We start from the raw sequence: 27,805 nt of genomic DNA, 5'->3' as shown, positions 1-27,805 counted from the left end.
GTCAAAACAATTACAAGTAAAGCCGTCAGAATTGCTGAAATTATCCAATTTTGTTAAATGCCACAATATCGAGACAGATTTTTTTCGAGGTTAAAAGAAGTTTACATACACAAAAAGTACTGGAAGGAGAAGTCCATATGTTGACACACATATGTTGAAATATATATATACTGGTATATGCTGGGATAGGTTCCAGCATTCAGTGTTGAAAACGTATGGATGGATGGAAGACTGTCGGGCCCTTTGATTACTCCACTGGAGGTCTCTGCTTTGCCAGCTGTCGAGGGTTAAAAACAACCGAAATGTGGGTGGTGTGGTCAAGATGAGAAATCCAAGAGTCAAGTAGCTTGTGCATTTGCTCACACTGTCACCAAGGAGAAACATGATTCTTACTCTGAGCATTCTGCACAAGCGGCCGCTGCCGTCTTGGCTTCTGTGATCTAATAAAGATGCCTGCTATCATCAATCTGCATCAGGTGGCTAAATGTCATCCATCCACTGTTGCCTTGTGACTGTCTACACACTATTCTATAACATGAGACTTTCACTGTCTTTGATATTGAAGTCTAGCAGCATGGATTGACTCTTATGACAATAATCACACTAGAGTCCAAAGTCTTGTTTCTCATTTTGAACAGATGAATCCTTGATGAGGACTCTTGGACTGAAAACCAACTAGCAGAATCATGTTGTTTGGGGTAAAATCATTTTTTTTAACTCTTTAATATGAAGATTAAGGTTTTTCCTGCCAAACCTGTAACTGTGCAACAATTAGAGGTTGTGTTGGATGCATGTGATACAGTATAGAAGGCCTATTTATTTATTTCAGACAAATATGAAACTTTAGTTTGAAATGCATCTGTAATAGAATCTAAAAAAGCCTTTAAAGCTTAAGGTTTTACAACTGAAAGGTGAGCACTAGCAAGAGCTGTAAAAGCATTGTGAATGATATAAACAAAAGCAATAATAACTGTAATGGCCACTACATAAGGTGGGAATAGTTTGAAGATGCTTGGAGAGGGGAAAATGCGAGAAAGGGCATAACCCAGATAAGTGATGATGCAAAGTACAAACAAAGTTATGGACTAGAGAGATTTTTTTTTCAAAGACCCTCCTAATATGTGTGACAGTAATTCCACATAAACTAGGCTGGATGCTTCACATACCAGCGTGAACATGTGCCTTATTTTGTGAATTGAAGGGGCAAAGGGCAACTGTCGTTTATCACTATGTCAAAGGAACAAGCTTTCTAAAGAGGAAGCACATATTAGCAGTCGCCAGTCACTTGCTGTCGGTTTAGCATGTGCTCTACCTTGGAACGGCAGAACTCAATCTTCGGTTTGACAATATTGTTAATATTGTACCTTTCACATAACTCTCAACATTCTTCTTAATTTCACTTTATTATTATTCGTACGGGCACTAAATTGAAGCACATTGTTGCGACGTGTGTTTGAAGGGCCAAGAAAAATGTGTGAATGGACCATCAGCTCATCACAGCTGTTTCATGTCAAACGAGCCGGCCGGTTCCACATTTAAGATTACGGGTTGGCCGAGAGCCAGATGCACTCTTCAAAAGAGCCAGATATGGCTCGCGAGACATAGGTTCCTGACCTCTGTTCTATAGGCTGCACTGCAGGAAAAATATTTAATCATGAAGGCTCATTACGTAGCTGTCATTTTGATAGTAGGCTAATATAGCTAATATAGATACATACAACATGTGATGCCTTCAATACAAGGCTTTAAAATTTTTGCAGCTCCAAACATATTTGTTTTTGTTTTTTTGGTCTAATACAGCTCTTTCAACATTTTGGGTTGCTGACCGCTGGTCCAAACAAAAGAAGTTTTATTTTGAGTTGAGGCTACTGACTAATACGGGGGGGCAACAAGTAATTATTTATTCATTAATATTTGGGGAAATGGCCTGTCACTTTTGACTCTGTCATTTCATTTTTGTACTGATGACACAGCATCAGGAGCAATGTAGGGTTCAGTAACTTGCTCAAGGATACTTTGACATGATTACCACTGGTAATCAGGGGATCGCACCCACAACATTTAGGTTGGAAGATGATTATTCTTTCACTGGGCCATGCCACCCCATCCTCGGTCATTAAAAATGCGGACTAGTACTTCACATACATTTATACCAGCAATTCTGCCTAGGAACTGAAACATACATCCTAAACCAGATACCAAGCTGAGATAAACGCACAAACCTTTCATTCTTGCGTTCCCACTAGCCACCACCCTTAATTCTTCATCTGTGACTCCACAATGATCGCCGTGTTTATTTTGTCACCACAAGAGAGAAAACAGAAGTCTCTAGACCGGCAAAATAGGTTTATTGAATGTACATCAACAGTATATCATGAGAGGATTCCAATGAAAGATCATATTATATGATTGTCATGTTAATCTCTCGATGATGTTCCATCTTATTCTTCGGCATCTTTTGTCTACAGTGAAAACACGACAAAGAGTCGTGTTAGTTTCGTCACATAACATCAACTTGGCTTTGTCTGAATCTCATACTAACCTTCCCAATTTCCCGACTTTTGGCCCTCAGCTTGTTGACCTGTGACTCTGCAATGTCCGCTCGCTCCTGAGCCTCCTCCAGCTCATGTTGAACCTTCCGCAGCCTGGACATGTGAGTGTTGGCTTGTTCCTCCTGCGGGGGGATTTCAACAGTTGAATTAACATCAGATTAGACATCCTTTCTATGTATTTAAAAAAACCATGGTAGCTTTGATTGATGATTCACAGATTTCTGAATGCCATTTAATACAATGTGTGGGATGGCAGTACTGTGTCAAATAAGCAAATGTGATACTTACAGCCTCTTCTGACTGCCTTTTATAGGCCTTAACCTTCAGCTGCAGCTTGTCAACCAAATCCTGAAGTCTATTGACATTTTTCTTGTCCTCCTCGGTCTGATGGCAGCGTGATTACTTGTGTTATATTACTTTTGAGACAGCAATTAAATCATGGGAGAAGTCTAACACCTACCTGGTAGGAAAGCTCCTTCACTCTTCTCTCATATTTACGAACGCCTTTTATAGCATCGGATCCTCGCCTCTGCTCGGCTTCTACCTCTGCTTCAAGCTCACGCACCTGAAATAAAAGAAAGGGTTGTATTGGTCTTTCAGTCGTCTGGTAGCCATTAGAATGAGATCTTTACCCTGGACTCCAGTTTCTGGAGCTGCTTTTTGCCTCCTTTCATTGCCAGATTCTCAGCCTCATCCAGGCGGTGCTGCAAGTCTTTGACCGTCACCTCCAGGTTCTTCTTCATCCTCTCCAAATGGGCACTGGTGTCCTGCTCTTTCTTCAGCTCCTCAGCCATCATGGCAGCCTATAATGCAACAACCTTGAGCTCAACATCAGCTTTTACAGTCAGGTGAATGCCTTAAAACCCACATCCGTGATGGCTTTCTTAGCCTTGTCCTCAGCATTTCTTGATTCCTGCACAGCATCCTCTACTTCACTTTGGATCTGGACAAAGTCAGACTCCAGTTTCTTCTTAGTGTTGATAAGGCTGGTGTTCTGTTTAGAAAGAAGGAAATGAGTACAGTACTTTGAAGTAGTTGAAAGAATGTCATCTGTACCTGTGAGTGCAGCAGACCAACACGCTCACTGGCATCAACTAGCTCAGCTTCAGCCACTTTGCGGCCTCTCTCTGTCTGCTCCAAAGCAACTCTTAGCTCCTCAATTTCAGCCAGCATCAGGTTGTTCCTGCGCTCCACCATGGCAACCTGTTCCTTCATGTCCTCTTGACCTCTTATGGCTTCGTCAAGATGGAGCTGGGCATCCTATGTGAGAAAATATTGATGCAAATCAGTACTGCTTTCCCTTTAAACTGCTTTTTCAGATAACCCCTAGTATCTTTACCTTCAGTTGTCCCTGGACATTCCGCAGTTGTTTCTGGGCTTCAGTTGCCTGGCGGTTGGCATGGCTCAGCTGAATCTCCATCTCATTCAGGTCACCCTCCATCTTCTTCTTAATTCTCAGGGCATCATTCCTGCTCCTGACCTCTGCGTCCAACGTACTCTGCATGGACTCGATCATACGCTGGCTGTTCCTCTTGAACTGCTCCATTTCTTCATCCTTCTCTGCAAGCTTTCTGTCAATCTCACCCTTGACTTGGGTAAGTTCAAGCTGAACACGAAGAATCTTGGACTCCTCGTGCTCTAGAGTAGCCTGTGAACAAGCAGAACATCCATTTTTAAAAAGCACATAAAAGCACACCAACATAACAAATAGTAAAAAGTCTCACTCTGAAAGTTTGACGATTCCATTAAGTTTCAACAAAGAATCGAGTTTCCAACTCTAGCAGAATCTGCTCTGAGTGCATTTATGACTGCTTTACTATTTGGGTGAGTTTTCGTTTCAGTTTTCCGAGGCTATCCTTTATGAAACGGTTAGACATTTACATGCCAACGAGTTTGCTTTCCCTCCGTAACCTCTTGGTTCCTATTTCCATACGAGAACAAGGACGTCTCTATTCTATTGTCAACTCATGTATGCGTCTGTCCTAACTGTTCTCGTTGGCGGGTTGTAGCTGTAATGATATCTCGTGGCACTGTACTTATGATATGCAATGACATTGAAGGCTATTTTGATAGTTCTTTCGTTAATGGAACATACAGACAAGGGTTGGTTTGACGGATTTTAAAAGAATGGGTAGCCACAGTGTGAAAACACATGCTAAAGCTGATACGTATCTCCATAAAAGCCACTCCGGTGGATTTCGTATGGGGAATTTATTGACAAAGAGGCAGTGGCGCCTCCAGTCATTTTTCATGAGGGTGGCCAAATGGGGCCACTTAAAATCTTGGGGTGGCGCAAAAAACTAAAAGCGATAATTTAAGGTTTTTATCACATTGTTGCAGTAAAAAGGCCAGAAGAAAACTATCACAAAGACTTCAGGGCACACTTACTGATGTTATTTGTTGTATTGTGTTATATTTAATATTACTAATGATTTAATGTGCATAGTCCATAACAGTCCAGTCAACATTTTCAGTTCCACAACAATTCTGTTTTATTGTGTCATGTGTACTAAGAATAAATTGTATTTCCATCCCATATGGATGAAATGCATAACTGATGCTATTACAACCTAACTATATACTGGCAAGCGGGGTGGCCAACACATTTATAGGGGGGGGCTGTGGCCACCCCCTGATGGCACCACTGCAAAGAGGGCTCTGGCCACTGAAAGCCAAAAAGTTGAGCTAAAGAGCGTTTTATGTTTTCGTTTTCAAAATTGTAGTTAAGAGGGTAAGGTTAAGGGCTTTTGTGATTCCAAACTGGCTGTGTGTGAAAGAACCAGATTAATGTCATCAAATGATCGACCACTTGTTGATGGCTCTGGTAAGTTGATTTATTTATTTATTTTATCTATTTTTGATCAATTGGTGTTCTGTTTGACATGTACTGTACTGGCTTTATATTGGTGTCAAAATGTTCACTAAAATAGAGATTCTGGGCTTAGGCAGTAACAAATTATTGAAGTTTATATTATATATGTTGTAAATTATCGCGTTAACGGGCAGTATTTAATTAATCATGTTAAAATATTTGACGCAATTAACGCACATGCCCCGCTCAAACAGATTAAAATGACAGCACAGTGTCTTGTCCACTTGTTACTTGTGTTTTTTTGGTGTTTTGTCGCCCTCTGCTGGTGCTTGGGTGCGACTGATTTTATGGGTTTAACCACCATGAGCATTGTGTAATTATTGACATCAACAATGGTGAGCTACTAGTTTATTTTCTGATTGAAAATTTTACAATTTTTATTAAAAAAAAAAAAAAAAAAACATTAAGAGGGGTTTTAATATAACATTTCTATAACTTGTACTAACATTTATTTTTTAAGAACTACAAGTCTTTCTATCCATGGATCGCTTTAACAGAATGTTAATGTTAATGCCATTTTGTTGATTTTTTGTTATAATAAACAAATACAGTACTTATGTACAGTATGTTGAATGTATATATCTGTCTTGTGCCTTATCTTTCCATTCCAACAATAATTTACAGAAAAATATGGCATATTTTACAGATGGTTTGAATTACGATTAATTACGATTAATTAATTTTTAAGCTGTGATTAACTCAATTAAAAATTTTAATCGTTTGACTGCCCTAATATGTTGAGGAAATCCAGTTCAAAATACAAACTTTTCAATATAAAAACCCAGTTTAAGAGCAAATTAAGTTTGTTAATTGCAGTGTTGTTAATCTTACTTTAAAAAAAATAATTACAGTTACAAATTAGTTATCCAAAAAAGCAATTGAGTTAGTAACTCCATTACATCATTGTAAGAGTAATTAGTTACTCAGCAAAGTAACTGTTCAACACGTTATTATAGTGCACATTCTAGAACATATTTCACATCAAAGATGTTTATATTAACTGATTGAATTGAACTGTTTTTGTAGTTGTTATTAAATAAAAAACAGACAACAACAAAAAACAGGTCACACTTTGTATTTATTTTTTAAATTTTACCTATATAAAAGTGTAACGGTATACAAACTTTAACTTTCAAATGCTGTGAGAAAAAAAGCCTTTTTGTTTTTCCTGTTGTACTGAACCTGCTGACTTGTATGTATCGTCACACCCCTAGTATATATAGATATATATTTTTAATATGCAGGTGAGCCTCTGAATCACCTGCCTCTCCTGTCTTTGCTCTAGTTGTTTTGATTAAAAAGCATCACACAAGGTTCATGGATACATCATTTAAGAAAAGTTTAGGGAGAGTGACTATCTTTGGTAATTGAAGAAAAACAAATAATTATTATACTGTAGCATCTACAAGGACAACTCCAAGTTGGTGATGATAATGCAAAATCAACGGGAAAACTACATTATTTTTAATTAATTGTACTCACCTGGACGCCACGAACTGTATGTAAAAAAAGAAAGTTGCCGAAAGTTTAAGATGACGCTCGCTACACTAAATGCTTGCTAACACAAATGCTATGCTAATGCTCCGAGCCAATGATCGCATTTGCAACGGCATCACGACCCCTTACCCCCCCCCCCCGCTCTGCTCTCTCCAGGGCAGGCTGGCGTATCACTACCCGCTTGTGATTCAACCAAATTGTAGTAACGCGACTCATCACATCCTCAGTAACAGTAACGCCGTTGCAAACATGGGAAAAGTAATTAATTAGATTACTTAATACTGAAAAAAATAACGCCGTTAGAAATACTGTTATAGTCTAACACCGTTATTAACAACACTGGGTAATTGATGTAATATGGATTCCACTGTAACTGTTACCTCTGCCTCCTCCAGAGCTGTCTGGATTTCACACTTCTCGCTTTCCACTGCCTTCTTTCCCTTTTCAAGTTCATGGATTGTCTTTCCAGTCTCTCCAATTTGCTCGGTCAGGTCAGAAATCTCCTCTGTAAGATAGTGTAGTTAAAAAACCGCGATTCATAATTTTGCGGCTTTATATGTAGGTCTTTTGCAATGCTGATTCTTACGTTGCAGGTTCTTGTTCTCTCTCTTTAAGGTCTCAAGGTGATCCAGAGCTTCTTCATATGAGTTCTTCAGTTTGAACATCTCAGTACTGAGTGAGCGGGACTCCTTCAGAGATCCCTCCAGTTCAGCTTGGCTTTCTTCGTATTTTTGCTTCCACTCAGCAAGAATCTGAACACATTGCATTTAAAAGATTATAATCAGTGGCATGATGTTAAACATAGATACAACTGTACGTTCACTTAAAAAAAGACCTTATCAAAGTTTCTCTGCTTCTTGTCGAGGTTGGCAGCAAGAGCATTGGCTCGCTCCACATCTATCATCAGATCTTCCACTTCACCCTGCAGCCTCTGCTTGGTCTTTTCCAGGGAAGCGCACTTTGAGTTCACTGCCTCGATGGATTCCTCTGCATCCTGAAGACGCTGGGCAAGCTTTTTTCTAAAGGGTATATCAGTTGGATTAATGATACACAAGCACTTTTATTGTTGTGTGCATTTTCCTTCCTTTGTTATCACTTACTTTGCCTCCTCAAGCTCCTCAGTACGCTGAATAGCATCTGTCTCATATTTGGTTCTCCACTGAGCCACCTCACTATTAGCCTTGGACATGGCTCTCTGCAGCTCAGCTTTGGCCTCCTGTTCCTCCTCATACTGCTCTCGCAGAAGATCACAGTCATGACGGGACGACTGTACAGCATGAGCCAGGGCATTCTTCGCCTGCCACCAGGAAGAAGACAAAAGTAAATATTCTCTTCTAATCACCAGGTAATTTTTTGTTTCTTTTGCTGGGCTGATTTTGTAGAATGTTACCTTAACTTCTTCCTCAATGTGCCTCTTGAGCTCTTCAATCTGTTGGGTGTAGCCCTGCTTCCCTCTTGTGAGCTGAGACACAAGAGCTTCTTTTTCCTCCAGCTGTCGTGCAAACTCACCTAATCAAAGATGGTGTATTCAAGACATAATGCTGAAATCACGACTTAGGGTAATAGTGGGCAAGATTTTCGAGATACGTTTGCTATGTGAAGTAAATACACAGTATGTATGGTGCTCTTATAGAAGGCTTAGGTGGTGTCATGCCTACCATTTTCTGTATGAAGTCTTGCTTTTTGTGCGCCAAAATCATTTAGTTGACGGACATTCTCATCATTCTTGGCTTTCAGCTCACCTAGTTGATCTTCTAAAGTCCTACACATCTTTTCAAGGTTAGCCTAGTAGAGGAAAACGTTAAGAAGCATGGAAACACCTTGTTTTTTTCCATTCTTGGTTGAAGCCAGGTGGAATGTTCTCACCTTGGATTTGGCAACAGACTCCATATTGCAGCTGAGGTCATCAATTTCCATTTTAAATTCACTCTTCTCTTTCTCCAGCTTCTGTTTGACGCGCTGAAGGTTATCGATCTGCTCCCCGAGCTCGGCCACACTGTCGGCTTGCTTCTTGCGCAGCGCTGCGGCAGTGGCCTCGTGCTGCAAGGTGGACTCTTCCAGGTCACGACGCAACTTTTGGAACTCGGCCTCGCGCTTCTTGTTCATCTCGATCTGAGCAGAGGTAGCCCCGCCGGCCTCTTCAAGTCGCTCACTGATCTCCTCAAGTTCCCTGGAGAGATCGGATCTCTGCTTCTCCACCTTGGCGCGAGCAGCCCTCTCGGCTTCAATCTCCTCCTCAAGCTCCTCAATACGGGCCTGATAGACAAACATTTTACATTGTATTGTCTCGCTATATTTAAATGTATGTTTACGATGGAATTTTTAATCTCCATATACCTGAAGTTCTTTTATCTTTTTCTGTAATTGGACTCCAAGGCTTTGCTCGTCTTCAATCTTACTCAATAGTTGGCTGACCTCAAAGTCCTTCCTGCAAATGGCCATTGGCAGTAAGTAAATAGAGAGAGCCATTGTTTATCTGGCATGCCATTTGATGAACCCAGTAAGTACATTATAGTATATACTTTTTAAATTTTTCATCAGACTGTTGCTTGTCATTCTCAAGGTCCATTATAGATTCTTGAGCCAGCTTCAGGTCTCCCTCCAGCTTCCTTTTAGCTCTTTCAAGATCCATCCGGAGCTTCTTTTCTTGCTCCAGTGATCCTTCAAGCTGGGAGGAGTAAACGTCTTTAGCTTCCTGTCTCTTCACTGTCTAAGTTCACATTGCCAACATTTGGTTAACTCACATCATCCACTTGCTGTTCCAGCTTGGACTTGGCTTTTGTCAGGGTGTTGACTTTGTCTTCCTCTGCCTGAAGGTCATCGAGTGTCTGCTGATGGGCCTCTTGGAGGGCTTTCTTTTCTTTGGACAATTTTGCAATGGTCTCATCTTGAGAAGCCATCTCCTCAGTCAAGTTTTTGACCTGCAAAGGTTTTCATAAATTATAGCCAAACTGTGTCCTGGTAGAATTCTGAGGTACTACATCGTGTCACCTTGTTTTCAGTGGCATGTTTCTCCTTCTCTACTTTAGCCAGAGTAAGCTCCAGGTCATCGATGTCTTTCTTCAACTCGGAGCACTCATCCTCTAGCTTCCTCTTTTTTGCTGTCAGTTCAGCATTGATTTCCTCCTCGTCTTCTAGCCTCTCTGATGTCTCTTTGACTTTGGCCTCAAGCTGGATTTTGGCTTTGATGAGCCCCTCACACCTTTCCTCTGCATCGTTAAGGTTTTCACTATCCTAAAAAAAAAAAAAAATCAGGCAGGTTATGTCACTAAATAGTGCACGGTTTGTTAATACAATACACTACATCTACGTACAGATTGCACTTGCAACATAAGGTCGTTCTTCTCCTGAAGGAGCGAAACCATTTTCTCCTCTAGTTCCTTCTTCTTGGCCAGTGCCTTTGCAAGGTCCTCCTTGGTTTTTTCAAAGTCCTCTTTCATTTGGGCCATCTCTTTTTCAGTCTCTGCACTCTTCAGCAGAGGCTTAATTTTGAAATAGAGCTTCATCCATGGCCATGTTTTGACGTTCATGAATGAGCGAACATTGTACTGGATGGAAAAAATGGCCTCCCTGACAAATAAAAAAGCAAGGTCACGTTAAATGTGCCATCTTATTCAGTGTTTGAAGGAAATTTTCAGAAACATGATTAATGACACCATACCTCCTCTCCATCATCTTGAGAAACTCTCGTCTCATGAGGTGACCTCTGCACAAAGCCTGAGTCATTGTGACCAACTCAGCAAGTTTCTCATCTCTCATTTCCTCCAATAGACCCAACAGACCGGCTTTGAAAAACACCTGAAAGTCATGACATTGACTGTCTTTCGCCTGTCTGAGACAACTGTTGCTCACTGTTGTCGTTAAACAATAACATTTTCTTTCCCCTACCTTAGTATGACCAAACTTGTACTGACTGTGATCCACATCAATGGACCCCAAAAGTTTCTCTGAGGCCTTCTTATTATCGATGAACTGACCTTCAGGGATGACGCTGGCGTTCAACACTTTGTATCTGAAAGTAAAGGTTTCTTTTAGTTTGGATGAAATACGTATTTCAAATGAATCATTTTTAGTATTTGACTGCTCTACCTTTGCTTGAAGTCACCATAGAGAATTCTGCTGGGGAAACCTTTTCTGCAGATCCTGATGCCCTCCAGCACACCATTGCAGCGCAACTGGTGGATGACCAGGTGGTTCTCCATCAGACCTAAGATTTATTGTTGAAAATCTCTTTTATATATTTATTATAAATTATTATTGGTAAATCTAATATCATTAAAGCTATACATAAGAAGAATTGTGTTGTATTAAGCTAGCACATATTCAGTTACCAAGAACATTTAAAGGGGGAGACACCAACCTAGTATAAATGTGAAAGACAGTTATTCAAGGTATTTCAGTATGCTAATTGTGAATTTCTTAGACCTGTGATAATGGAGAAAATAATGTCTAAACTCAAAAAATGATACTGCTTACAAGCACAGCCATTGTGTGATGTCAGTTACAGTATACCCATGAAAAAAAAAAAAAAGACTGATAGACTGGAACACAGGTGCATGCAATTATTAGTACTACTGATGTCACGCTGGAAGGGCGTGCTACCTGGGATACTCACATTTGATTGGCTATCGTAATACTGGCATTGATAAAATGTCTGCTACAACTAAAGGTGGCAGTTTCCTTGATATACTGGCCTTCTAAATAATATTTACAAATCAGGAAAATTAAATTCTGTGTTTTTTTCCCCAATTAGTACATATTTCCAGTGGAATGCACATCATAAAGGTGCTGTATGTCCCTTTAACACGACTTAACGCGTTATAATGGAGAAATGAGACTGTACTGTGTACAATATATGGCCAGAGTAATGCATAACATTTACTCTGTTAGATTTACTTGAATAACTTTTGAGAAAAATTTACCTCTAAGAGTAGTTATACTAAGTCATACTTTTTACTTCTGCTTGAGTAGATTGAAGAATAAACGCTACGCTTACCCTGCTACTTTGGGCTACACTTGTCCTTACACTTTTCCTCTTTATTCTTCATATAAGATTTGACTTTTTGCCAGGGATGCCAACAGTAGCTCTACCAGTTTCACCGATGAGATATTGCAACAATAATCACGTAACTCCATTATACCAATCAGACTAAAGTTTGCCGTTCTATGATAACGCCGGACTGTTCAATCACGTGCCGTCTGTAAAGCACCATAAAAAGTTAAGTATTTCACATAGAGATTTGATTGATTGACCACAGAAAACGGGAGATATGATCCTTTTAATTTCATAAAAGGAATTGTGAATGAACTATTCACTATTCAACTATACAAACTATGAACAATTTTCTCCACTAGAGGGCAATCTTGGATGAATAATGCTTCCTTTCTGTAGACTTGTTTTCTCTCACTGGAATTCAATGATTTTTTTTTGTATTTCTTTGGCATAATGTGATTATTTAATAGGTTATAGTACAGTATAATAATAAAAGTTCATATAGATAACTCCGTGTTGAGAAAAAAAAATACAATTGTTAAAAAAAATCAAACACCGTAAGCATTTACGCACAATGTTACTCATTACTTGATTATTCCTTTCACCAAATACTTTTTAAATTGTACTTGAGTGCATTTTTTGGATGACTACTTTTACTTGATTAATATTATTTTGAAGTAACGCTACTCTTACTTGAGTGAAACCTTTGCCTACTCTACCTACCTCTGTATATGGCCAAAGCTAATCATAATAGATTATTTTTCTTATGTGTGTCTTTAGTGAATTAAGACAAAATAATAATAATAGAAGTAATAATTATAATAATAAGTGGATATAATCGCGAATTAATGGTGCCAGATTAAAAAAAAAAAAAACTTTATAATGTATTAAGTTGTGTTTTTGAAATTTATAGTCATACCTGGCGTTTTGGATTCGTTAGGAATCAGACAGCGCACAAAGTGAGGATGTGTGCTCCTCAAGTTTGTCATCAGTTTGCCGAGATTCTCCTAAGGATTTGAAAACCATGATTTTGCACATGTTAATAAATGGAACACATTCAATACAAGCAATAAAATATGAACTGTTTTTTTGTTCTTCATCTTACCCTGAACAAAGCAGACACCGTTTGGAAGGAACCACCCTTCTTCTTGCCACCTTTCTTTGCACCTGCACCTTCTGTTTTTGGTGAAGTCATAATTTTATTAGTATGACTGTGTTAAGATCTACAATAGATGTACAGTACTCCCGACCTTCTCCTGAGGCGTGGGTTGCGTACAAGTATGCCAGAAGCTTGGTAGAGGATTTCTGGTAGAGCTGAACAACTGTGTCATTCAGGGGGTCCTTGTTCTTGTCCAGCCAGCCAACAATGTTGTAGTCGACAGTGCCAGCGTAATGCACTAAAGCGAAGTGTGCTTCAGCCTTGCCTTTGGTAGGCTTTGGTTTCTCAAACGACTTGGTCTTGCCAAGATGCTGGTCATACAGTTTGTTCTTGAAGGTAGTGTCCGAAGCCTTGGGGAACATGCACTCCTCTTCGAGAATGGAGAAGATGCCCATCGGCTGATGATGACACCAAATAGAATCTCATATTTTATCACGCAGTCATTGGTAATAAGGGCTTGAAAAGATATTGCGCAATAACAATTTGTTACTCACCTTCTCAATAAGCTCAATGCAGGCAGCCAAGTCCATGCCGAAGTCAATGAACTCCCACTCAATTCCTTCTTTCTTGTACTCCTCTTGCTCCAGCACAAACATGTGATGGTTGAAAAACTGTTGCAGTTTTTCATTGGTAAAGTTGATGCAGAGCTGCTCCAAACTGTTGAACTGTCACATTAAGAAAGCACCAAAAACTGTTGTAAAGTACTACTGTGTAGAAGGATGTACAATAACTATGGCTGTCAAACGATTAAAATTTTTAATCGAGTTAATCGAGTGGTTAGCACGTCCATCTCACAGCTTAAAAACTAATTAATCGTAATTAATCGCAATTCAAGCCATCTCTAAAATATGCCATATTTTTCTGTAAACTATTGTTGGAATGGAAAGATAAGACAATTTGTTTATTATAACAATAAATCCACAAGATGGCTTTAACATTATTAGCATTTGTTAGGTCCTCTTCCCCTTCCTTCTGAGACATGCCCACCTCCAGCAGGTGTGCATGTTTTTTAGTTGATTACAGGTCAGACGAGTGGAGCGGCCACACCTGAGGGCAATGAACATCAGCCAGCTTTAAAAGCCAAGCAGACGCTCCACCTCGTCGCCCGATCAACTCGTCTGTTTCCCACGTCAGTTGTTTCTCGCATTCCTATATGATACCTTTGCTCACTGGCTTACGACTTCCTTGCTCTTGTCCCAGGTCCTGTTTTCTGCGCGCCCCTCGTCGGATTCCACGCCTGCCTTCCTTCCAAGCCTCCTCGTCTTACGCCAGCTCATCTACCACGAGCCAAGTCATCCACCCCAGCCATATTCTCGTGATCGCCAGTGATGGCAAACTGAAGCATCATGAAGCAATGAGGCTTTCCATCAAACTGGTTCGCTCCTGGGCCGAAGCATCATGAGGCTTCATTTGTTCAATTGCGCCTTCATGTGGAAAATAAATGTCATGACAGACCGAGTGATTAAAATAATACCATGGCTTTGATGGGGTCAAAGGGGCAGGGAGTTGTTATGTGAATGAATGTGCGTGTGTTACTTGAAAGTACAGTCTAGATTGGACCTAAGAAATCCAGCCCGACCCGGCCCGAGCAATTAACTTTCAGGTCCGAGCCTGAAAAAACCCGAAATTGTATTTTTTTCATTTGTATCCCCGAGCCCGAAAAAAAGCCGAAATTGTATTTTTTATTTGTGAGGACCCAGAAGGAGGAAATGCAATGCATCAGTCAGACCTGGACAGAGCACTGCTTGGAAAATGGTTGCATTTTGTGTGATCACATTTGCGACAACACCTATGCGCATAAGAAAAAGGAAAAATCAGGATGCAGAGTTGCAGACTCGCGTAGCGCCCCAGAGCGTTCATGTGCGCAAACAATGCACTGGCTCTCCTGCGGCTCATGACAGCGCCCTTTCTCTGTTTTATCCAATTTATTTATTTTATAACAAGTATTCCTTAGTTTAACATCCATATACAAATATACATTTATTCTAAAAAAAAAAGTTAGCGAGAGAAGAAGTCCGGCCCGACCCGACCCGAACGTAAATGAGTGACATTTTGGGCCCGACCCGAGCTCAAGATCTAGGCTTTACTTGAAAGAATGATTGCTTTATTTTAGACATTGACATATAAACAAGGAACAAGACACCTTTCATTCATTTTTATTGAGGAAAACTTTCCTAATTTCCAAAGTTTTTGGCTTTAAACGGTTTCTTTTTTTTTTTAGATAGGATTTCTACTGCTTTTGAAAATATTCTTTCGCAAGGGACGGATGAGGTCGGGGTACAATGCCTCAACATAGATGAAGTGTTCTCTTGGTACCCAAGTTCTTTAGAACAAAGTTTGCACTTCACCTTTTGAAAAATCAGCAAGTAGAAGAAAGACATTAAAACGAGGGATACGCTGTGTTGTCACAATAATTTACAATATATATTCACACTGGTTATTATAATTTTTACCTTTTTAGGAGAGAACTGCTCAAAATGATCCCAGACAGGGGATGTTCTCTTCTTTTTCGATGTTGGACAGTGCGTCCATTGCAAAACGAATCCGATTGAATTTAGGTTTGAAGATGCGAGTTGGGTGTGTCAGTGTCACCTGTCAGCTCATTGTCGTCTCGGTGCGCCATTTCATTTCGAATCACCGGCGAAACTATGTGTTGGCGATGACGTAGGAAGCCCGTCTCGTGAGGCTTCAGACGTAGCAACGTGCCTTCCGAGGCTTTGGGCGTGGCCACAAGCGTAATCAACACATGCCTCGATGCGCGCTTTGCAGATTTTTTTTCCGGTTTACTCGGCACACGCATCGGCGCCTCGGCACAGTAGGGCACATCACTAGTGATCGCCAATAAACGATTACTCCTCTCACCCCTGTGTGTCTGCTTTGGGATCCCCTCTTGCTCACGCAACCCTAACAACATTCTTTCTTTTAAAGGGATCCACGGATAGAAAGACTTGTAGTTCTTAAAAGATACATATATATATATATAGATAAGTTACACTAATTTATCCCTCTTAATGTTTTTGTTTTAATAAAATTTGTAAAATTTTCAATCAAAAAATAAACTAGTAGCTCGCCATTGGCACATGGGCTCCCTGCCGTTCTTCCACAGTGTCTTTAACTACGTCAGGTAGTGTTTGAAATACACTACAAGGTGTCAATGGCAAGTTTTAAATTAATTAGACATTTAGCCAACTAGTGCGTTTCACCTCTCGACTGACGCCGTTGTTTCTGGGTTCATTGTACCCTAAGTTCATTTGAGTGTTGGCTTCACAACATACGAGACCTCTGATAGTTTGTATGTTGTGACTAAATATTGCCATCCAATGTATTTGTTGAGCTAAATGAAATGTTTGAATAGAGTATGACCAAAGTCTGAGCAAGTTTCATGTGTATTTTGCATAGCTATTTTGATTGGGAATGCAAGTTCTCTTTGCACTGTTGTTTAACTGTGTGAGAATAGGGCTTCATTAATACAGATTGACGTGCTTTTTTTTTTGTGAGGTATTATTTTTGTTGTGCTTTCACTAAATCATACTTATGTTTGTTGTGAAGGAGTTGCCGAAGCTTATGCCAATAAACGGCGCGGTCCAATGAAAGCCTGTGTCCACTCGCCTTTTGTAATATTCTGATATAGAATTATCCGAGGCACCCTGAAGTAGACGCGGCGCCACTGTTGTTGACTCACATGATGCAGGAGTGAGTTAGAGTTAAGGCCGAGAGCCGTAAGGTGTTAATGTTGAAGCTGAATGTGCTAATAAAAAAACAAAGTGTCATCACGTGCGTGTGGAATACCTTTGTTAAGAAAAAGCACAAAACAAGACACCTTTCTCTGCCTTTTAGCTTTCAATATGCAAAAAGATGGCGTCATTATAATCTGTTTGAGGCAATGCATGAGCGGGTCATTCCGCGCATGCGTTAAATGCGTGAAATATTTTAACGTGATTAATTTAAAAAAAATTAATTACCACCTGTTAATGCGATAAATTTGACAGCACTAACAATAACATATGCATACTTACGTCAAAGATTTCAAAACCGGCGATGTCCAATACACCAATGAAGTAGCTCCTGGGTTGCTTTGTATCCAGCATCTCATTGATTCTAACCACCATCCACAAGAACATTTTCTCATAGACCGATTTACAGAGGGCAGAGACGGCGTTGTTCACCTGATGATCCAAATCATAGCAAGGAGTTTGGAGAAACTGCCCAAAACCAACATACTAATGAATCTGACTTTTTACCTGAGGTACAGTCTGACCCTTGGTCACAAACTCATTTCCAACTTTGACCCTTGGGTAGCAAAGAGCCTTCAGGAGGTCAGCGGAGTTCAGGCCCATGAGGTAGGAGATCTTATCAGCAACTACAGTAAAACAAGGTCAGACCATTACATTACAAATGTGTAATTGAAGAATAATGGGTACTTAGGTGTACTTAAGTTAGAATTTGTGTTTGAAGAAGACAAAACAATCTGAGACTCACTCTCAGTGCCATCTGGCTCAGCTTGCTCTTCACGCTGCTTCTGCTTGAACTTCATGTTTCCATGGTGCATCACAGCTCCTGTTAATTTGTACATGCTAATCTTCTCTTCATTAGTAAAGCCCAAGATGTCAATGGCTGTCTGTGGTGGAAATTTGCAGAAGGTCAGTTTTTATACAAAGGAAGAGAACAAGGCTTTACAACTGAAGAGGAAGTGACTGTCATATTACATCGGTGGCTATGAACTCCTCAATGTCATTGATGCTCTTGACAGTAATTTCACCTTGACTGATCATGGGATAGTCGTATGGGTTGGTGGTGATGAGCAGTGCCTCTGCAAAAACAAAATGTGGGGTTAATTTTTGCCACGTGCCGTGATACACAAAAGTTCAATGTTTCGAAGGTCATCACACCGAGCAACTCGGGTTTGTGACCAGTCATGAGCTGATAGAAAATGTGGTAGCTTCTCTCGGCACACAGCTGGAAGGTCACACGAGACTTCTCCAGCAGGTCTGTTGATCACACGGGCTATAGTTAATAACACAACAAAACAATCAGTGCGGTCATCTGTTATCTTACATGTTTCAATATCTGCAGAGGCCAGCTTTCCTGAGGTGGAGAAGTGGATTCTAATGAATTTACCCTGCGTAATAAAAGAGAAGCTAGTGAGTGTTGTATCATGTTGAACAATTGTTTCTTGAGAAATACTAAGATGCTTACAAAGCGGGAGGAGTTGTCATTCCTCACAGTTTTGGCATTACCATAAGCCTCCAGCAGGGGATTTGCTGCAATGATTTGATCCTCCAGCGATCCCTTCAAGAGGAAAAATCATAAAATAAGAGAAAAAAAGATTTAGTCTTTCAAATCAGATCATGTAATACTCAAATTCAATGTGTTTAACAAGCAGATCAGTGTGAGAGAGATTAGTCAAATCACATTTATCTATATAGCACTTAATAACTTATGCAGTGTTTGGGGCAAGCGGTGCAGTGCCCTCCCGGTGGCCGAAAAATGTCATTGCATGTAATTAACTTACCTATATAGAGTATTATTTTTAAAACACCGACCTAGCCGGTAAAATTTTGTCTATAAAAGTTGTAATGCAATAAAACAAACAAAAGTTAATGAAAAATACAATGAACGACAACGTATTTCTAAATGGTTCGATATTGTTTTTCGAACAGATCCATGTGGCTAGTACCCTAGAGATGGTCCTTTGCTTTGCTTAGCCAAAATAGTGTCTAGATGTATATACTGTAATTTCCCCTAATATAACGCGCACTTTTTTTTCCCCAAAATCAACTTGTAAAATCATGGTGCGCATTATACACGGGTACAGGGATAGAGACAGAAATATATATATTTTATATACTGTATATATTTATAAAGACCGATTTTTTTACTGACACGGCCATGTTGTGTCGAAGAAAACATATGCGGTGATCCGTTGCCGACCATTACGGTAGATGACGTCACCATTTTGTTTCGGTAATACTTCACTCTGATTGGTCGAATGATTTCGTCTGTGTTAAATTCTGCTTTTTTCACTCTTCATAAAGCACAGAATTTAGTTTCTTGAACTCATTTGAGTCAACGTTTATTGCAACTCGGCAACTCGGACCATAACAAACGTAACACAACACAGACTTCCTGTGTCCGTCAACTATATCAGTTCCTCGGGAAACTCAAACCCAAATAACAATAGTTCCTCTTGTTACAGTAGCGATATGCTCGTTTCGATTTCCGACTTCGGTCCTCACTTTTATTTTACCGTATCAATCCATGGAAGAGACAATTATTTATCATGATAAAACGATCAAGTTATACAGCAGACTTTAAAAACAAAGTCACATCTGTTTTGTTTTCTCCTGGATTTTGGTAAGTTGGAGAAGTTGTCAGATCATATTATTACCGTGCATATTGTCAGTTTACGGTAATGTTTTGAACTACCAATGTGCTATGCTTGTGCTATGTTTCACCAGTCAGTAAAATGACATTTCTGTATCTGTACACGAGCTCTGTTTTCTTGTATTCTTCTACAGTATTTATTGGTGCTAAAATTAGGGTGCGCGTTATACACGGGTACAGTAATTTCCCCTAGATTTTACAAGTAAATTTGGAGTGCGCGTTATACACGGGTGTGCCTTATATTCGGGAAATTACAGTATGTACCTATACATACCAGTATATATACGTATATATATGTACATCCAAACATATACAGGGGTTGGACAAAACAGTGGAAACACCTTGAAAAATCAACAAAAACTAATTTAATATGGTGTAAGTCTGCCTTTTGCGGCAGCTACAGCCTCAATTATCCGAGGTATTGATTCATACAATTTGTGAATTGTTTCCAAAGGAATTTTAAACCATTCCCTAGTTAGAATATCATCTAACTCTTTTAGAGACGATGGCGGTAGAAATCGACATCTTCAATAAATATCTTGACCATAAATGCTCAATAATGTTGAGGTCTGGGGATTGTGCCGGCCATATGAGATGCTCAACTTCATTAGAATGTTCCTCATGCCATTCTTTAACAATTATGTTCTATGATTTGATGCCAAAATGTTAGATGTTTCCATTATTTTGTCCAACTCCTGTATATTGCAAGTTATTTTTATTGCTGACACTGTGTTTCAGGTCATCAACATGTTTTGCCCCACCTTCCACAAAAGGCCAACTCCGCCTATGCGTAATAACAAAAAATGTCTCCAGAAACAAAAAACAAGGAAAAACCTCCAAAATAATTAAATATTTACATAGCTGTAATTATTTTTCATAGCATTTCTACCTGCATTTTGCCAGTTGAATGCTCAGACTTCTTTCCTCCAGGCACTGCAATTGTTGCAAAGTACTGGATGACACGTTTGGTGTTCACAGTCTTTCCTGCACCAGATTCTCCACTACAAGGCAATAGAACAAAAAAGCAATCACTTTCCCCCAACAAACAAAATCTCGATTAAAAGTGCATTATGTATAAAAGAGGAAACATACGTGATGAGGACAGACTGATTTTCTCTGTCTGTAATTAAAAATCCAAACAGCACATATTGTCAAATTAGTGCATATGCAACTATTAGCATGAACTGACAGGCATTGTCAGAGATGATGATTCACGCATGTAAAACATTTTTCTTATTTCTAGCATTCATAAATGGTGACCTTGCATGTTTTTTTTTCCATCATCTTTGTTGTAATTTTACTGAAGTTTGTAAGACAGTTTGCATTGAAAATGCTTAGAATGTCCTTTTTCGAGTTCTTCTAGTTGGTCATTTTTGCTTTCAGAAAGCAGATTATCATTAATCTGTGATTTAATTGATCAAACATGACTATATAATGTTTAAATTAAACTATTGGCTCTGATTTGCTGTTGGATAAGTGGGTGTGTCGGTGGGAATGTGTCACCAATTTCAAATTTGCCCATTTAGACAGTGTTTTGACATAGACGAGCAATTACAATCAAACCACAAACAATGTCGTCATTTTGACCTTGTGCATGAAACAATGGGAAATCACAGAATTGACCAGAAGGTAACCTTTAAAGCAAAATGGGGGTAAAAAATGTTGAAAGAGAAAGATTAGCGGCCTGTTTCTGAAAATTCTGTGAATTAAACTAACTACAAAAGTCTCAGTGCGGTGACTACCTATTGACTACATTTTGAAATATCACTTGAAGTAATGATTGCATGTACAGTAAACATTAAACAAAGCTGTTATTTCAAAGTACATTGCAAAAACACACCTCTTTAAAACTAGTTAAATTCCCTTGTTTTCAGTGTAAATCTACTAGAAAGAAGTGAAATTATCTGCCAGTGCTTCAAGTAAATTTTACTCAGATTTTTGAAATTTGAAAAATAGCTGGCTGAAAATAAGTTTAACAGACTTTAAGCAATAAATTAGTATATTTAATCTTTTTTAAAAAAAACTTTAAAAGTCAAATTTTCTTATTTCAACAATAGCTACTGTTTAAAAAATTATTTGAAAACAATATTTTCTTGATCTAGGTAAAAAAAATGACCAACTTTTAGATGTATGGGCTTAATAAGTACAAATAGTAATATGTACTTAAAGTAAGTGGTATAATCTTTCACATTCATCTGTTAATTAGTCTTGAACACTCAAAACAAGATGGAGCAAATTATCTGACTAGATTTAAGAAAAATAATATGATTATTTGCAGTGTACCTTGGAGCATGAACTGATAGGCATTGTCAGAGATGGAGAAGATGTGAGGAGGAGCCTCAATCCTCTTTTTGCCTCTATATCCTGCTACGACTCCTGAATCGTACACCGGGAGCCACTTGTAGGGGTTCACAGTGACGCAGAACAGACCAGAGTAGGTCTGGAAAAGCATATGATATGATCAGAAATGAATATGACTAAGATTTTGGATCTTTTACAAGTGAACTCACGTAGATCATCCATGCTGCATAACGCTCTTTGAGGTTATACAGCACAGAAGGCTCGCTGAGGTGGGTCATCATGGCCATGTCCTCAATCTTGTCAAACTTGGGTGGATTCATGGGGAAGATTTCATCCTCCTTTACAGTGAGAGTCTACAGAATGATAAATGGTAACTATGTAGGAGGGATTTACATCAAATACAGACACACCATCTTAATCAATCGATAAAACCAGTGTTTCTCTTCCCATATTGCTAAGCAAGGTCTAATATACAGTATATATATATATATATATATATATATATATATATATATATATATATATATATACATACATACATACATACAGTGCCTTAAAATTTAAATTTTAAATTTAATTAAATTTAAAATAAAATTTTAATTTTTTGTCAAGAATCAAGACACAATCGTGAAGTGGAACAAAATTTATTGGATAATTTAAACATTTTTAACAAATAAAAAACTGAAAAGTGGGGCGTGCAATATTATTCGGCCCCCTTGCGTTAATACTTTGTAGCGCCACCTTTTGCTCCAATTACAGCTGCAAGTCGCTTGGGGTATGTTTCTATCAGTTTTGCACATCGAGAGACTGACATTCTTGCCCATTCTTCCTTGCAAAACAGCTCGAGCTCAGTGAGGTTGGATGGAGAGTGTTTGTGAACAGCAGTCTTCAGCTCTTTCCACAGATTCTCGATTGGATTCAGGTCTGGACTTTGACTTGGCCATTCTAACACCGGGATACGTTTATTTTTTAACCATTCCATTGTAGATTTGGCTTTATGTTTTGGATCATTGTCCTGTTGGAAGATAAATCTCCGTCCCAGTCTCAGGTCTTGTGCAGATACCAACAGGTTTTCTTCCAGAATGTTCCTGTATTTGGCTGCATCCATCTTCCCGTCAATTTTAACCATCTTCCCTGTCCCTGCTGAAGAAAAGCAGGCCCAAACCATGATGCTGCCACCACCATGTTTGACAGTGGGGATGGTGTGTTCAGGGTGATGAGCTGTGTTGCTTTTACGCCAAACATATCATTTTGCATTGTGGCCAAAAAGTTCAATTTTGGTTTCATCTGACCAGAGCACCTTCTTCCACATGTTTGGTGTGTCTCCCAGGTGGCTTGTGGCAAACTTTAAACGAGACTTTTTATGGATATCTTTGAGAAATGGCTTTCTTCTTGCCACTCTTCCATAAAGGCCAGATTTGTGCAGTGTACAACTGATTGTTGTCCTATGGACAGACTCTCCCACCTCAGCTGTAGATCTCTGCAGTTCATCCAGAGTGATCATGGGCCTCTTGGCTGCATCTCTGATCAGTTTTCTCCTTGTTTGAGAAGAAAGTTTGGAAGGACGGCCGGGCTTGCAGTGGTCTGATGCTCCTTCCATTTCAATATGATGGCTTGCACAGTGCTCCTTGAGATGTTTAAAGCTTGGGAAATCTTTTTGTATCCAAATCTGGCTTTAAACTTCTCCACAACAGTATCTCGGACCTGCCTGGTGTGTTCCTTGGTTTTCATAATGCTCTCTGCACTTTAAACAGAACCCTGAGACTATCACAGAGCAGGTGCATTTATACGGAGACTTGATTACACACAGGTGGATTCTATTTATCATCATCGGTCATTTAGGACAACATTGGATCATTCAGAGATCCTCACTGAACTTCTGGAGTGAGTTTGCTGCACTGAAAGTAAAGGGGCCGAATAATATTGCACGCCCCACTTTTCAGTTTTTTATTTGTTAAAAAAGTTTGAATTATCCAATAAATGTTGTTCCACTTCACGATTGTGTCCCACTTGTTGTTGATTCTTGACAAAAAAATTAAATTTCATATCTTTATGTTTGAAGCCTGAAATGTGGCGAAAGGTTGCAAGATTCAATGGGACAATAGGCTGCTACTTTTTTCCCTTATTTTGAATCCTGCGGCTTACAGTCCAGTGCGGCTTATATGTTGATTTATTTGGGTTAATAGCTAACACTTTATTTGACAGCGGCGTCATAAGACTGCCAGAAGTCAGCCATAATTATGACATGACACTGTTATGAGCATCAATGAATGCTTATGACAGATGTCACTGTCATCCGGCAAATTAAATCACCAACTCTATGTCCAGCTCGGATCTTTTACATGCAGTCAAAAGTGAGATAATTTGACATCTCTCATAAGCATTCATTAATGCTCATGGCAGTGTCATGTCATAACTATGATGGTCTTATGACAGTCTTATAGCGCCACAGTCAAATAAAGTAGCTAATTAGCCATTAATGAAACAACTGGAACCGTAACTGAAGAAATTAATAGCACAGAACATGAATTTTGAATGTTATTTACATCTGTAGAGCTGCAATGCATGCTAGGAGGCATGTTGGATGACAACAGTGTTGAAAGCAGGTGGCAGCAGAGGTTCACTGTCTCCCCCATGCGGGAAGTGATGGCAAAATGACGCTTCTTGAATTAATGAAGCTTTGCAGCCAATTGGTTCAAAGCTTCATAATGATTCATTTGATTTTATGACAGTCTTATGATGCCGCTGTCAAAAAAAATGTTTCCGGTTAATATCTTTTGATGTAAATATCCCATAATACAGTGAGCTAAGCTGCGGCTTATAGTCCAGTGCAGCTTATCTATGAACAAATGCCTTTTTTGTGTCAAATTTGGTGGGTGGCGGCTTATAGTCAGGTGCGCCTTATAGTCCAGAAATTAGGGTATGTGCACTCAGGGGATTTTGATGTACAAGAACTTGACACACTCCTCTAGAAGGGTTAACCAATTCCTTCACTCATGGCAAAAATATTGCAAACAATCTTTTGCAAGAGCGTTTGTCACGTCATGTGTCGTCATGCCCTTTTTCCCCAAATGGTGTGCATAAATGTTCCGGAGAAAAGACTATGCTGTAATATCGTCATGTACTGTACTTCTAATTATGTAAAAGTTATTTGTTTGAGCATTTTTTATTTCACATGTATTCTTTTTCATTGCAGCATGAAAGTTCTCACCTTGCCGCAGATTGTTTCCACGGTGGCTTTACCTCCCTCTCTCTTCACCAGTTTGCCCTTGAGGTACATTTCATTAGCTTCGCTAACAAAGTATGATGTCTTGGCGTCAAAGGGAGTATTTTGGGCCTCCAGACGCTCTTTTTCTGGCTTGCGGAGGTAAATGGCCGCCGCCCCAAAACACTCCATTTCTGCGTCCCCACTCATGATGATGGATTACTGTGAGGAAGAAGAAATGAGCCAGCCGGCATTTGTTATCAACATGTGAATATCCTCTAATTGAAAATATACCAGTAAATAAATAAAGAGTATAAAAAGCTAAAATTAACATCAGTTCAACAAGGATGAATGGATAGGTGGGTTTGTGTTGATGGATGGATGGATGGATGGATGGATGGATGGATGGATGGATGGATGGATGGATGGATGGATGGATGGATGGATGGATGGATGGATGGATGGATGGATGGATGGATGGATGGATGGATGGATGGATGGATGGATGGATGGATGGATGGATGGATGGATGGATGGATGGATGGATGGATGGACGGACGGTCGGATGGATGATAGCTAGATGGATGGATAGGTGGGTTTGGATGGATTGATGCAAGGGCGTAGGTTTGGTCTCAACATTGGTAGAGACAGCATAACCTGGATGAACACTTTTTGCTAGGGACGGGACATTAATAAAACCAAACAGATTTGGGTGAATAGGGGTCAGGGCTTAATTTCTCACGAATATGAACCTAATTAATTGATAGGCTAAATGATGCAAAATAAATCTGTATAAGACTCATACTAACTTTCATATGTATGATTCAGGTGATACAACATAACGATTCAAACCTTCGTTATCAAAAACTAAGAAACATTTTTGAAAACTTCCAGAATAAATGTCTGGATTTTATAAACAAATTTAAATTGCAATATTCAAACATAGATTATATTAACATACACACTTGTTAAGAATCTCTTTACCCTCCAGGAATGCAAAAAATAAACACGTGTCTTAAGATCATTCAACATTTGTCGAAATAGATAAATAAATAGAACTGAAAAAACTTCTTATGTATAACAAACAAAAATAAATAAAAATGGTTTTATACCTTCCTTCAGGTATAAAACTACTGCTTTTGTCAACAAGCAAAGCCAAACTCAACAAAAAAAAAAAAAAGAATTTTTTTTACCTCTATTATGATGAATTTATGGTTATCTAAAAAATGTCTGTATAGGCTGCAAATAAAAATCTTTTTAAATAAAATAAAATAGAAAATAAACACATTTAAAATACACATGCGTTTGAGGTGAAAAATTGGACAGGCACATTCAGCAAGTGAAAAGAGATAAATCTAAGTCTGAACATCAGGAAAATAATTAACTTTATAATAGTAGGGTCAATTCTATCCTTACATCATATGGGAAGACAATGACAATATAAATTACCTATACACATAATGCAAATAAGGTTGCTTCAAAGTTGGTGGGGACAATTTGAGCATTCTGAAAAGTTGCTAGTGTCATGTCCCTATTGTCCCTAGGCAAACCTACGCCCTTGGATGTATGGGTGTATGGATGGATGGATGGATGGATGGATGGATGGATGGGTGGGTGGATGGATGGATTGTTGGATGGATGGATGGATGGATGGATGGATGGATGGATGGATGGACGGACGGACGGATGGATGGATGGACGGACGGACGGACGGACGGACGGATGGACGGATGGATGGATGGATGGACGGACGGATGGATGGATGGACAGACCGATAGATAGATAGATAGATAGATAGATAGATAGATAGATAGATAGATAGATAGATAGATAGATAGATAGATAGATAGATAGATAGATAGATAGATAGATAGATAGATAGATAGATAGATAGATAGATAGATAGATAGATAGATAGATAGATAGATAGATAGATAGATAGATAGATAGATAGATAGATAGATAGATAGATAGATAGATAGATAGATAGATATGGATGGATGATGTGATTGTGGATGGAAGAAGTGTTGGATGGATTTAGATCAGGGATGCAGATTGTCTGAAGAATAAAAATGAAAAGTCGAGAACATGAAAATATATTTTGGATCACTGACTTCTAATTACAATAATGAGTGGCCAACGTAAAAAATAACTGAACAAACTTACTCTCTTTCCCTCCCTCGGCAGAACAGTGACGATGGTTGAGGATTCTGAAAGATGGAGGAAACACAATAGAAATAGTTGAAGACAATTTAAGTGTAATAGATAAAGGAGCCTGCAGTCCAGTCAAATCCTGGCCAACACCAGCTCAGTGTCGTGTGGAGGCTTGGTAATGTCTGCCAGTGTGTAGTCATGCCCTGCATTGTTTTCTAAGCTACTGACTTGCCTTGTTCTAATATAAGACAGAGCCACTCACCTTGACTCGTCGCCTGTCACTCCTTGAGGGCATCCATCCAGGCTACTTATATAGCCTTCACTGGCCATCAGTGACTTGCTTTTTTTGGTCATGTATTTTTACAGCTATTGTCTGGTATCGTCTTTCATTGCCGATCGATAGCCGATCACAGATGTCGTTCCTGATCAATTCAATGCTGAGGGGAAAATTTGCAAATCAGAAGACACAAATGGAAGCAAAAACAGTGTAGTTTGTATGGCAGCAATGATAATTGTTCATTTAGGTCTATAAAGAGACAACATTGCTGTCAGCGGTAGATTAAATGGGCTTGTGAGTGTTGATAGGATGGTTTGCTCAGACATTCAAATAATTTCGTTTGATGAATTCGTTTTAAATAGAAACTATTAGAACCCCACAAGCCACAGTAAATAAAAAATACACGACACA

At 39.2% G+C, this 27,805-nt stretch overlaps 1 protein-coding gene across 1 annotated transcript; it reads right to left on the bottom strand.

The window, feature by feature from the left end:
- Positions 1–2,333: 2,333 nt before the first annotated feature.
- On the bottom strand, positions 2,334–27,316 carry LOC130921591 (myosin heavy chain, fast skeletal muscle-like). The gene is made up of 40 exons (XM_057845662.1): positions 27,130–27,316; positions 24,970–25,185; positions 21,968–22,111; positions 21,741–21,897; positions 20,550–20,577; positions 20,347–20,458; positions 18,270–18,362; positions 18,129–18,192; positions 17,963–18,061; positions 17,780–17,883; positions 17,553–17,691; positions 17,315–17,433; positions 17,090–17,239; positions 13,568–13,738; positions 13,165–13,471; positions 13,020–13,090; positions 12,834–12,921; positions 11,011–11,128; positions 10,810–10,933; positions 10,583–10,719; positions 10,236–10,491; positions 9,913–10,155; positions 9,666–9,842; positions 9,444–9,589; positions 9,259–9,349; positions 8,788–9,177; positions 8,580–8,706; positions 8,312–8,430; positions 8,022–8,218; positions 7,757–7,940; positions 7,508–7,673; positions 7,302–7,426; positions 3,892–4,200; positions 3,609–3,812; positions 3,421–3,546; positions 3,185–3,355; positions 3,013–3,117; positions 2,841–2,936; positions 2,543–2,674; positions 2,334–2,462 (listed from the first exon to the last, which is right to left on the bottom strand). Exons 2-40 carry the CDS (start codon positions 25,171–25,173, stop codon positions 2,442–2,444), a joined length of 5,814 nt encoding a protein of 1,937 aa, XP_057701645.1. The 5' UTR covers positions 25,174–25,185; positions 27,130–27,316; the 3' UTR covers positions 2,334–2,441.
- Between the last annotated feature and the right edge of the window lie 489 nt (positions 27,317–27,805).

The sequence above is a fragment of the Corythoichthys intestinalis genome, chromosome 9 (genome assembly GCF_030265065.1).
Source record: "Corythoichthys intestinalis isolate RoL2023-P3 chromosome 9, ASM3026506v1, whole genome shotgun sequence".
Lineage (NCBI taxonomy): Eukaryota > Metazoa > Chordata > Actinopteri > Syngnathiformes > Syngnathidae > Corythoichthys > Corythoichthys intestinalis.
This window is presented reverse-complemented; position numbering and strand designations above follow the sequence as displayed.

What these genes read in the sequence shown, in the direction of transcription:
- LOC130921591 (XM_057845662.1), bottom strand. Translation starts at nt 25,173, where the DNA reads ATGAGTGGGGACGCAGAAATGGAGTGTTTTGGGGCGGCGGCCATTTAC. An exon ending in CTATCAGTTCATGCTCCAAG is followed by an intron (nt 20,578 to 21,740) that starts GTACACTGCAAA and finishes TTTTAATTACAG; the next exon opens with ACAGAGAAAATCAGTCTGTC. An exon ending in GAGGAGCTTGAGGAGGCAAA is followed by an intron (nt 7,941 to 8,021) that starts GTAAGTGATAAC and finishes TATACCCTTTAG; the next exon opens with AAAAAAGCTTGCCCAGCGTC.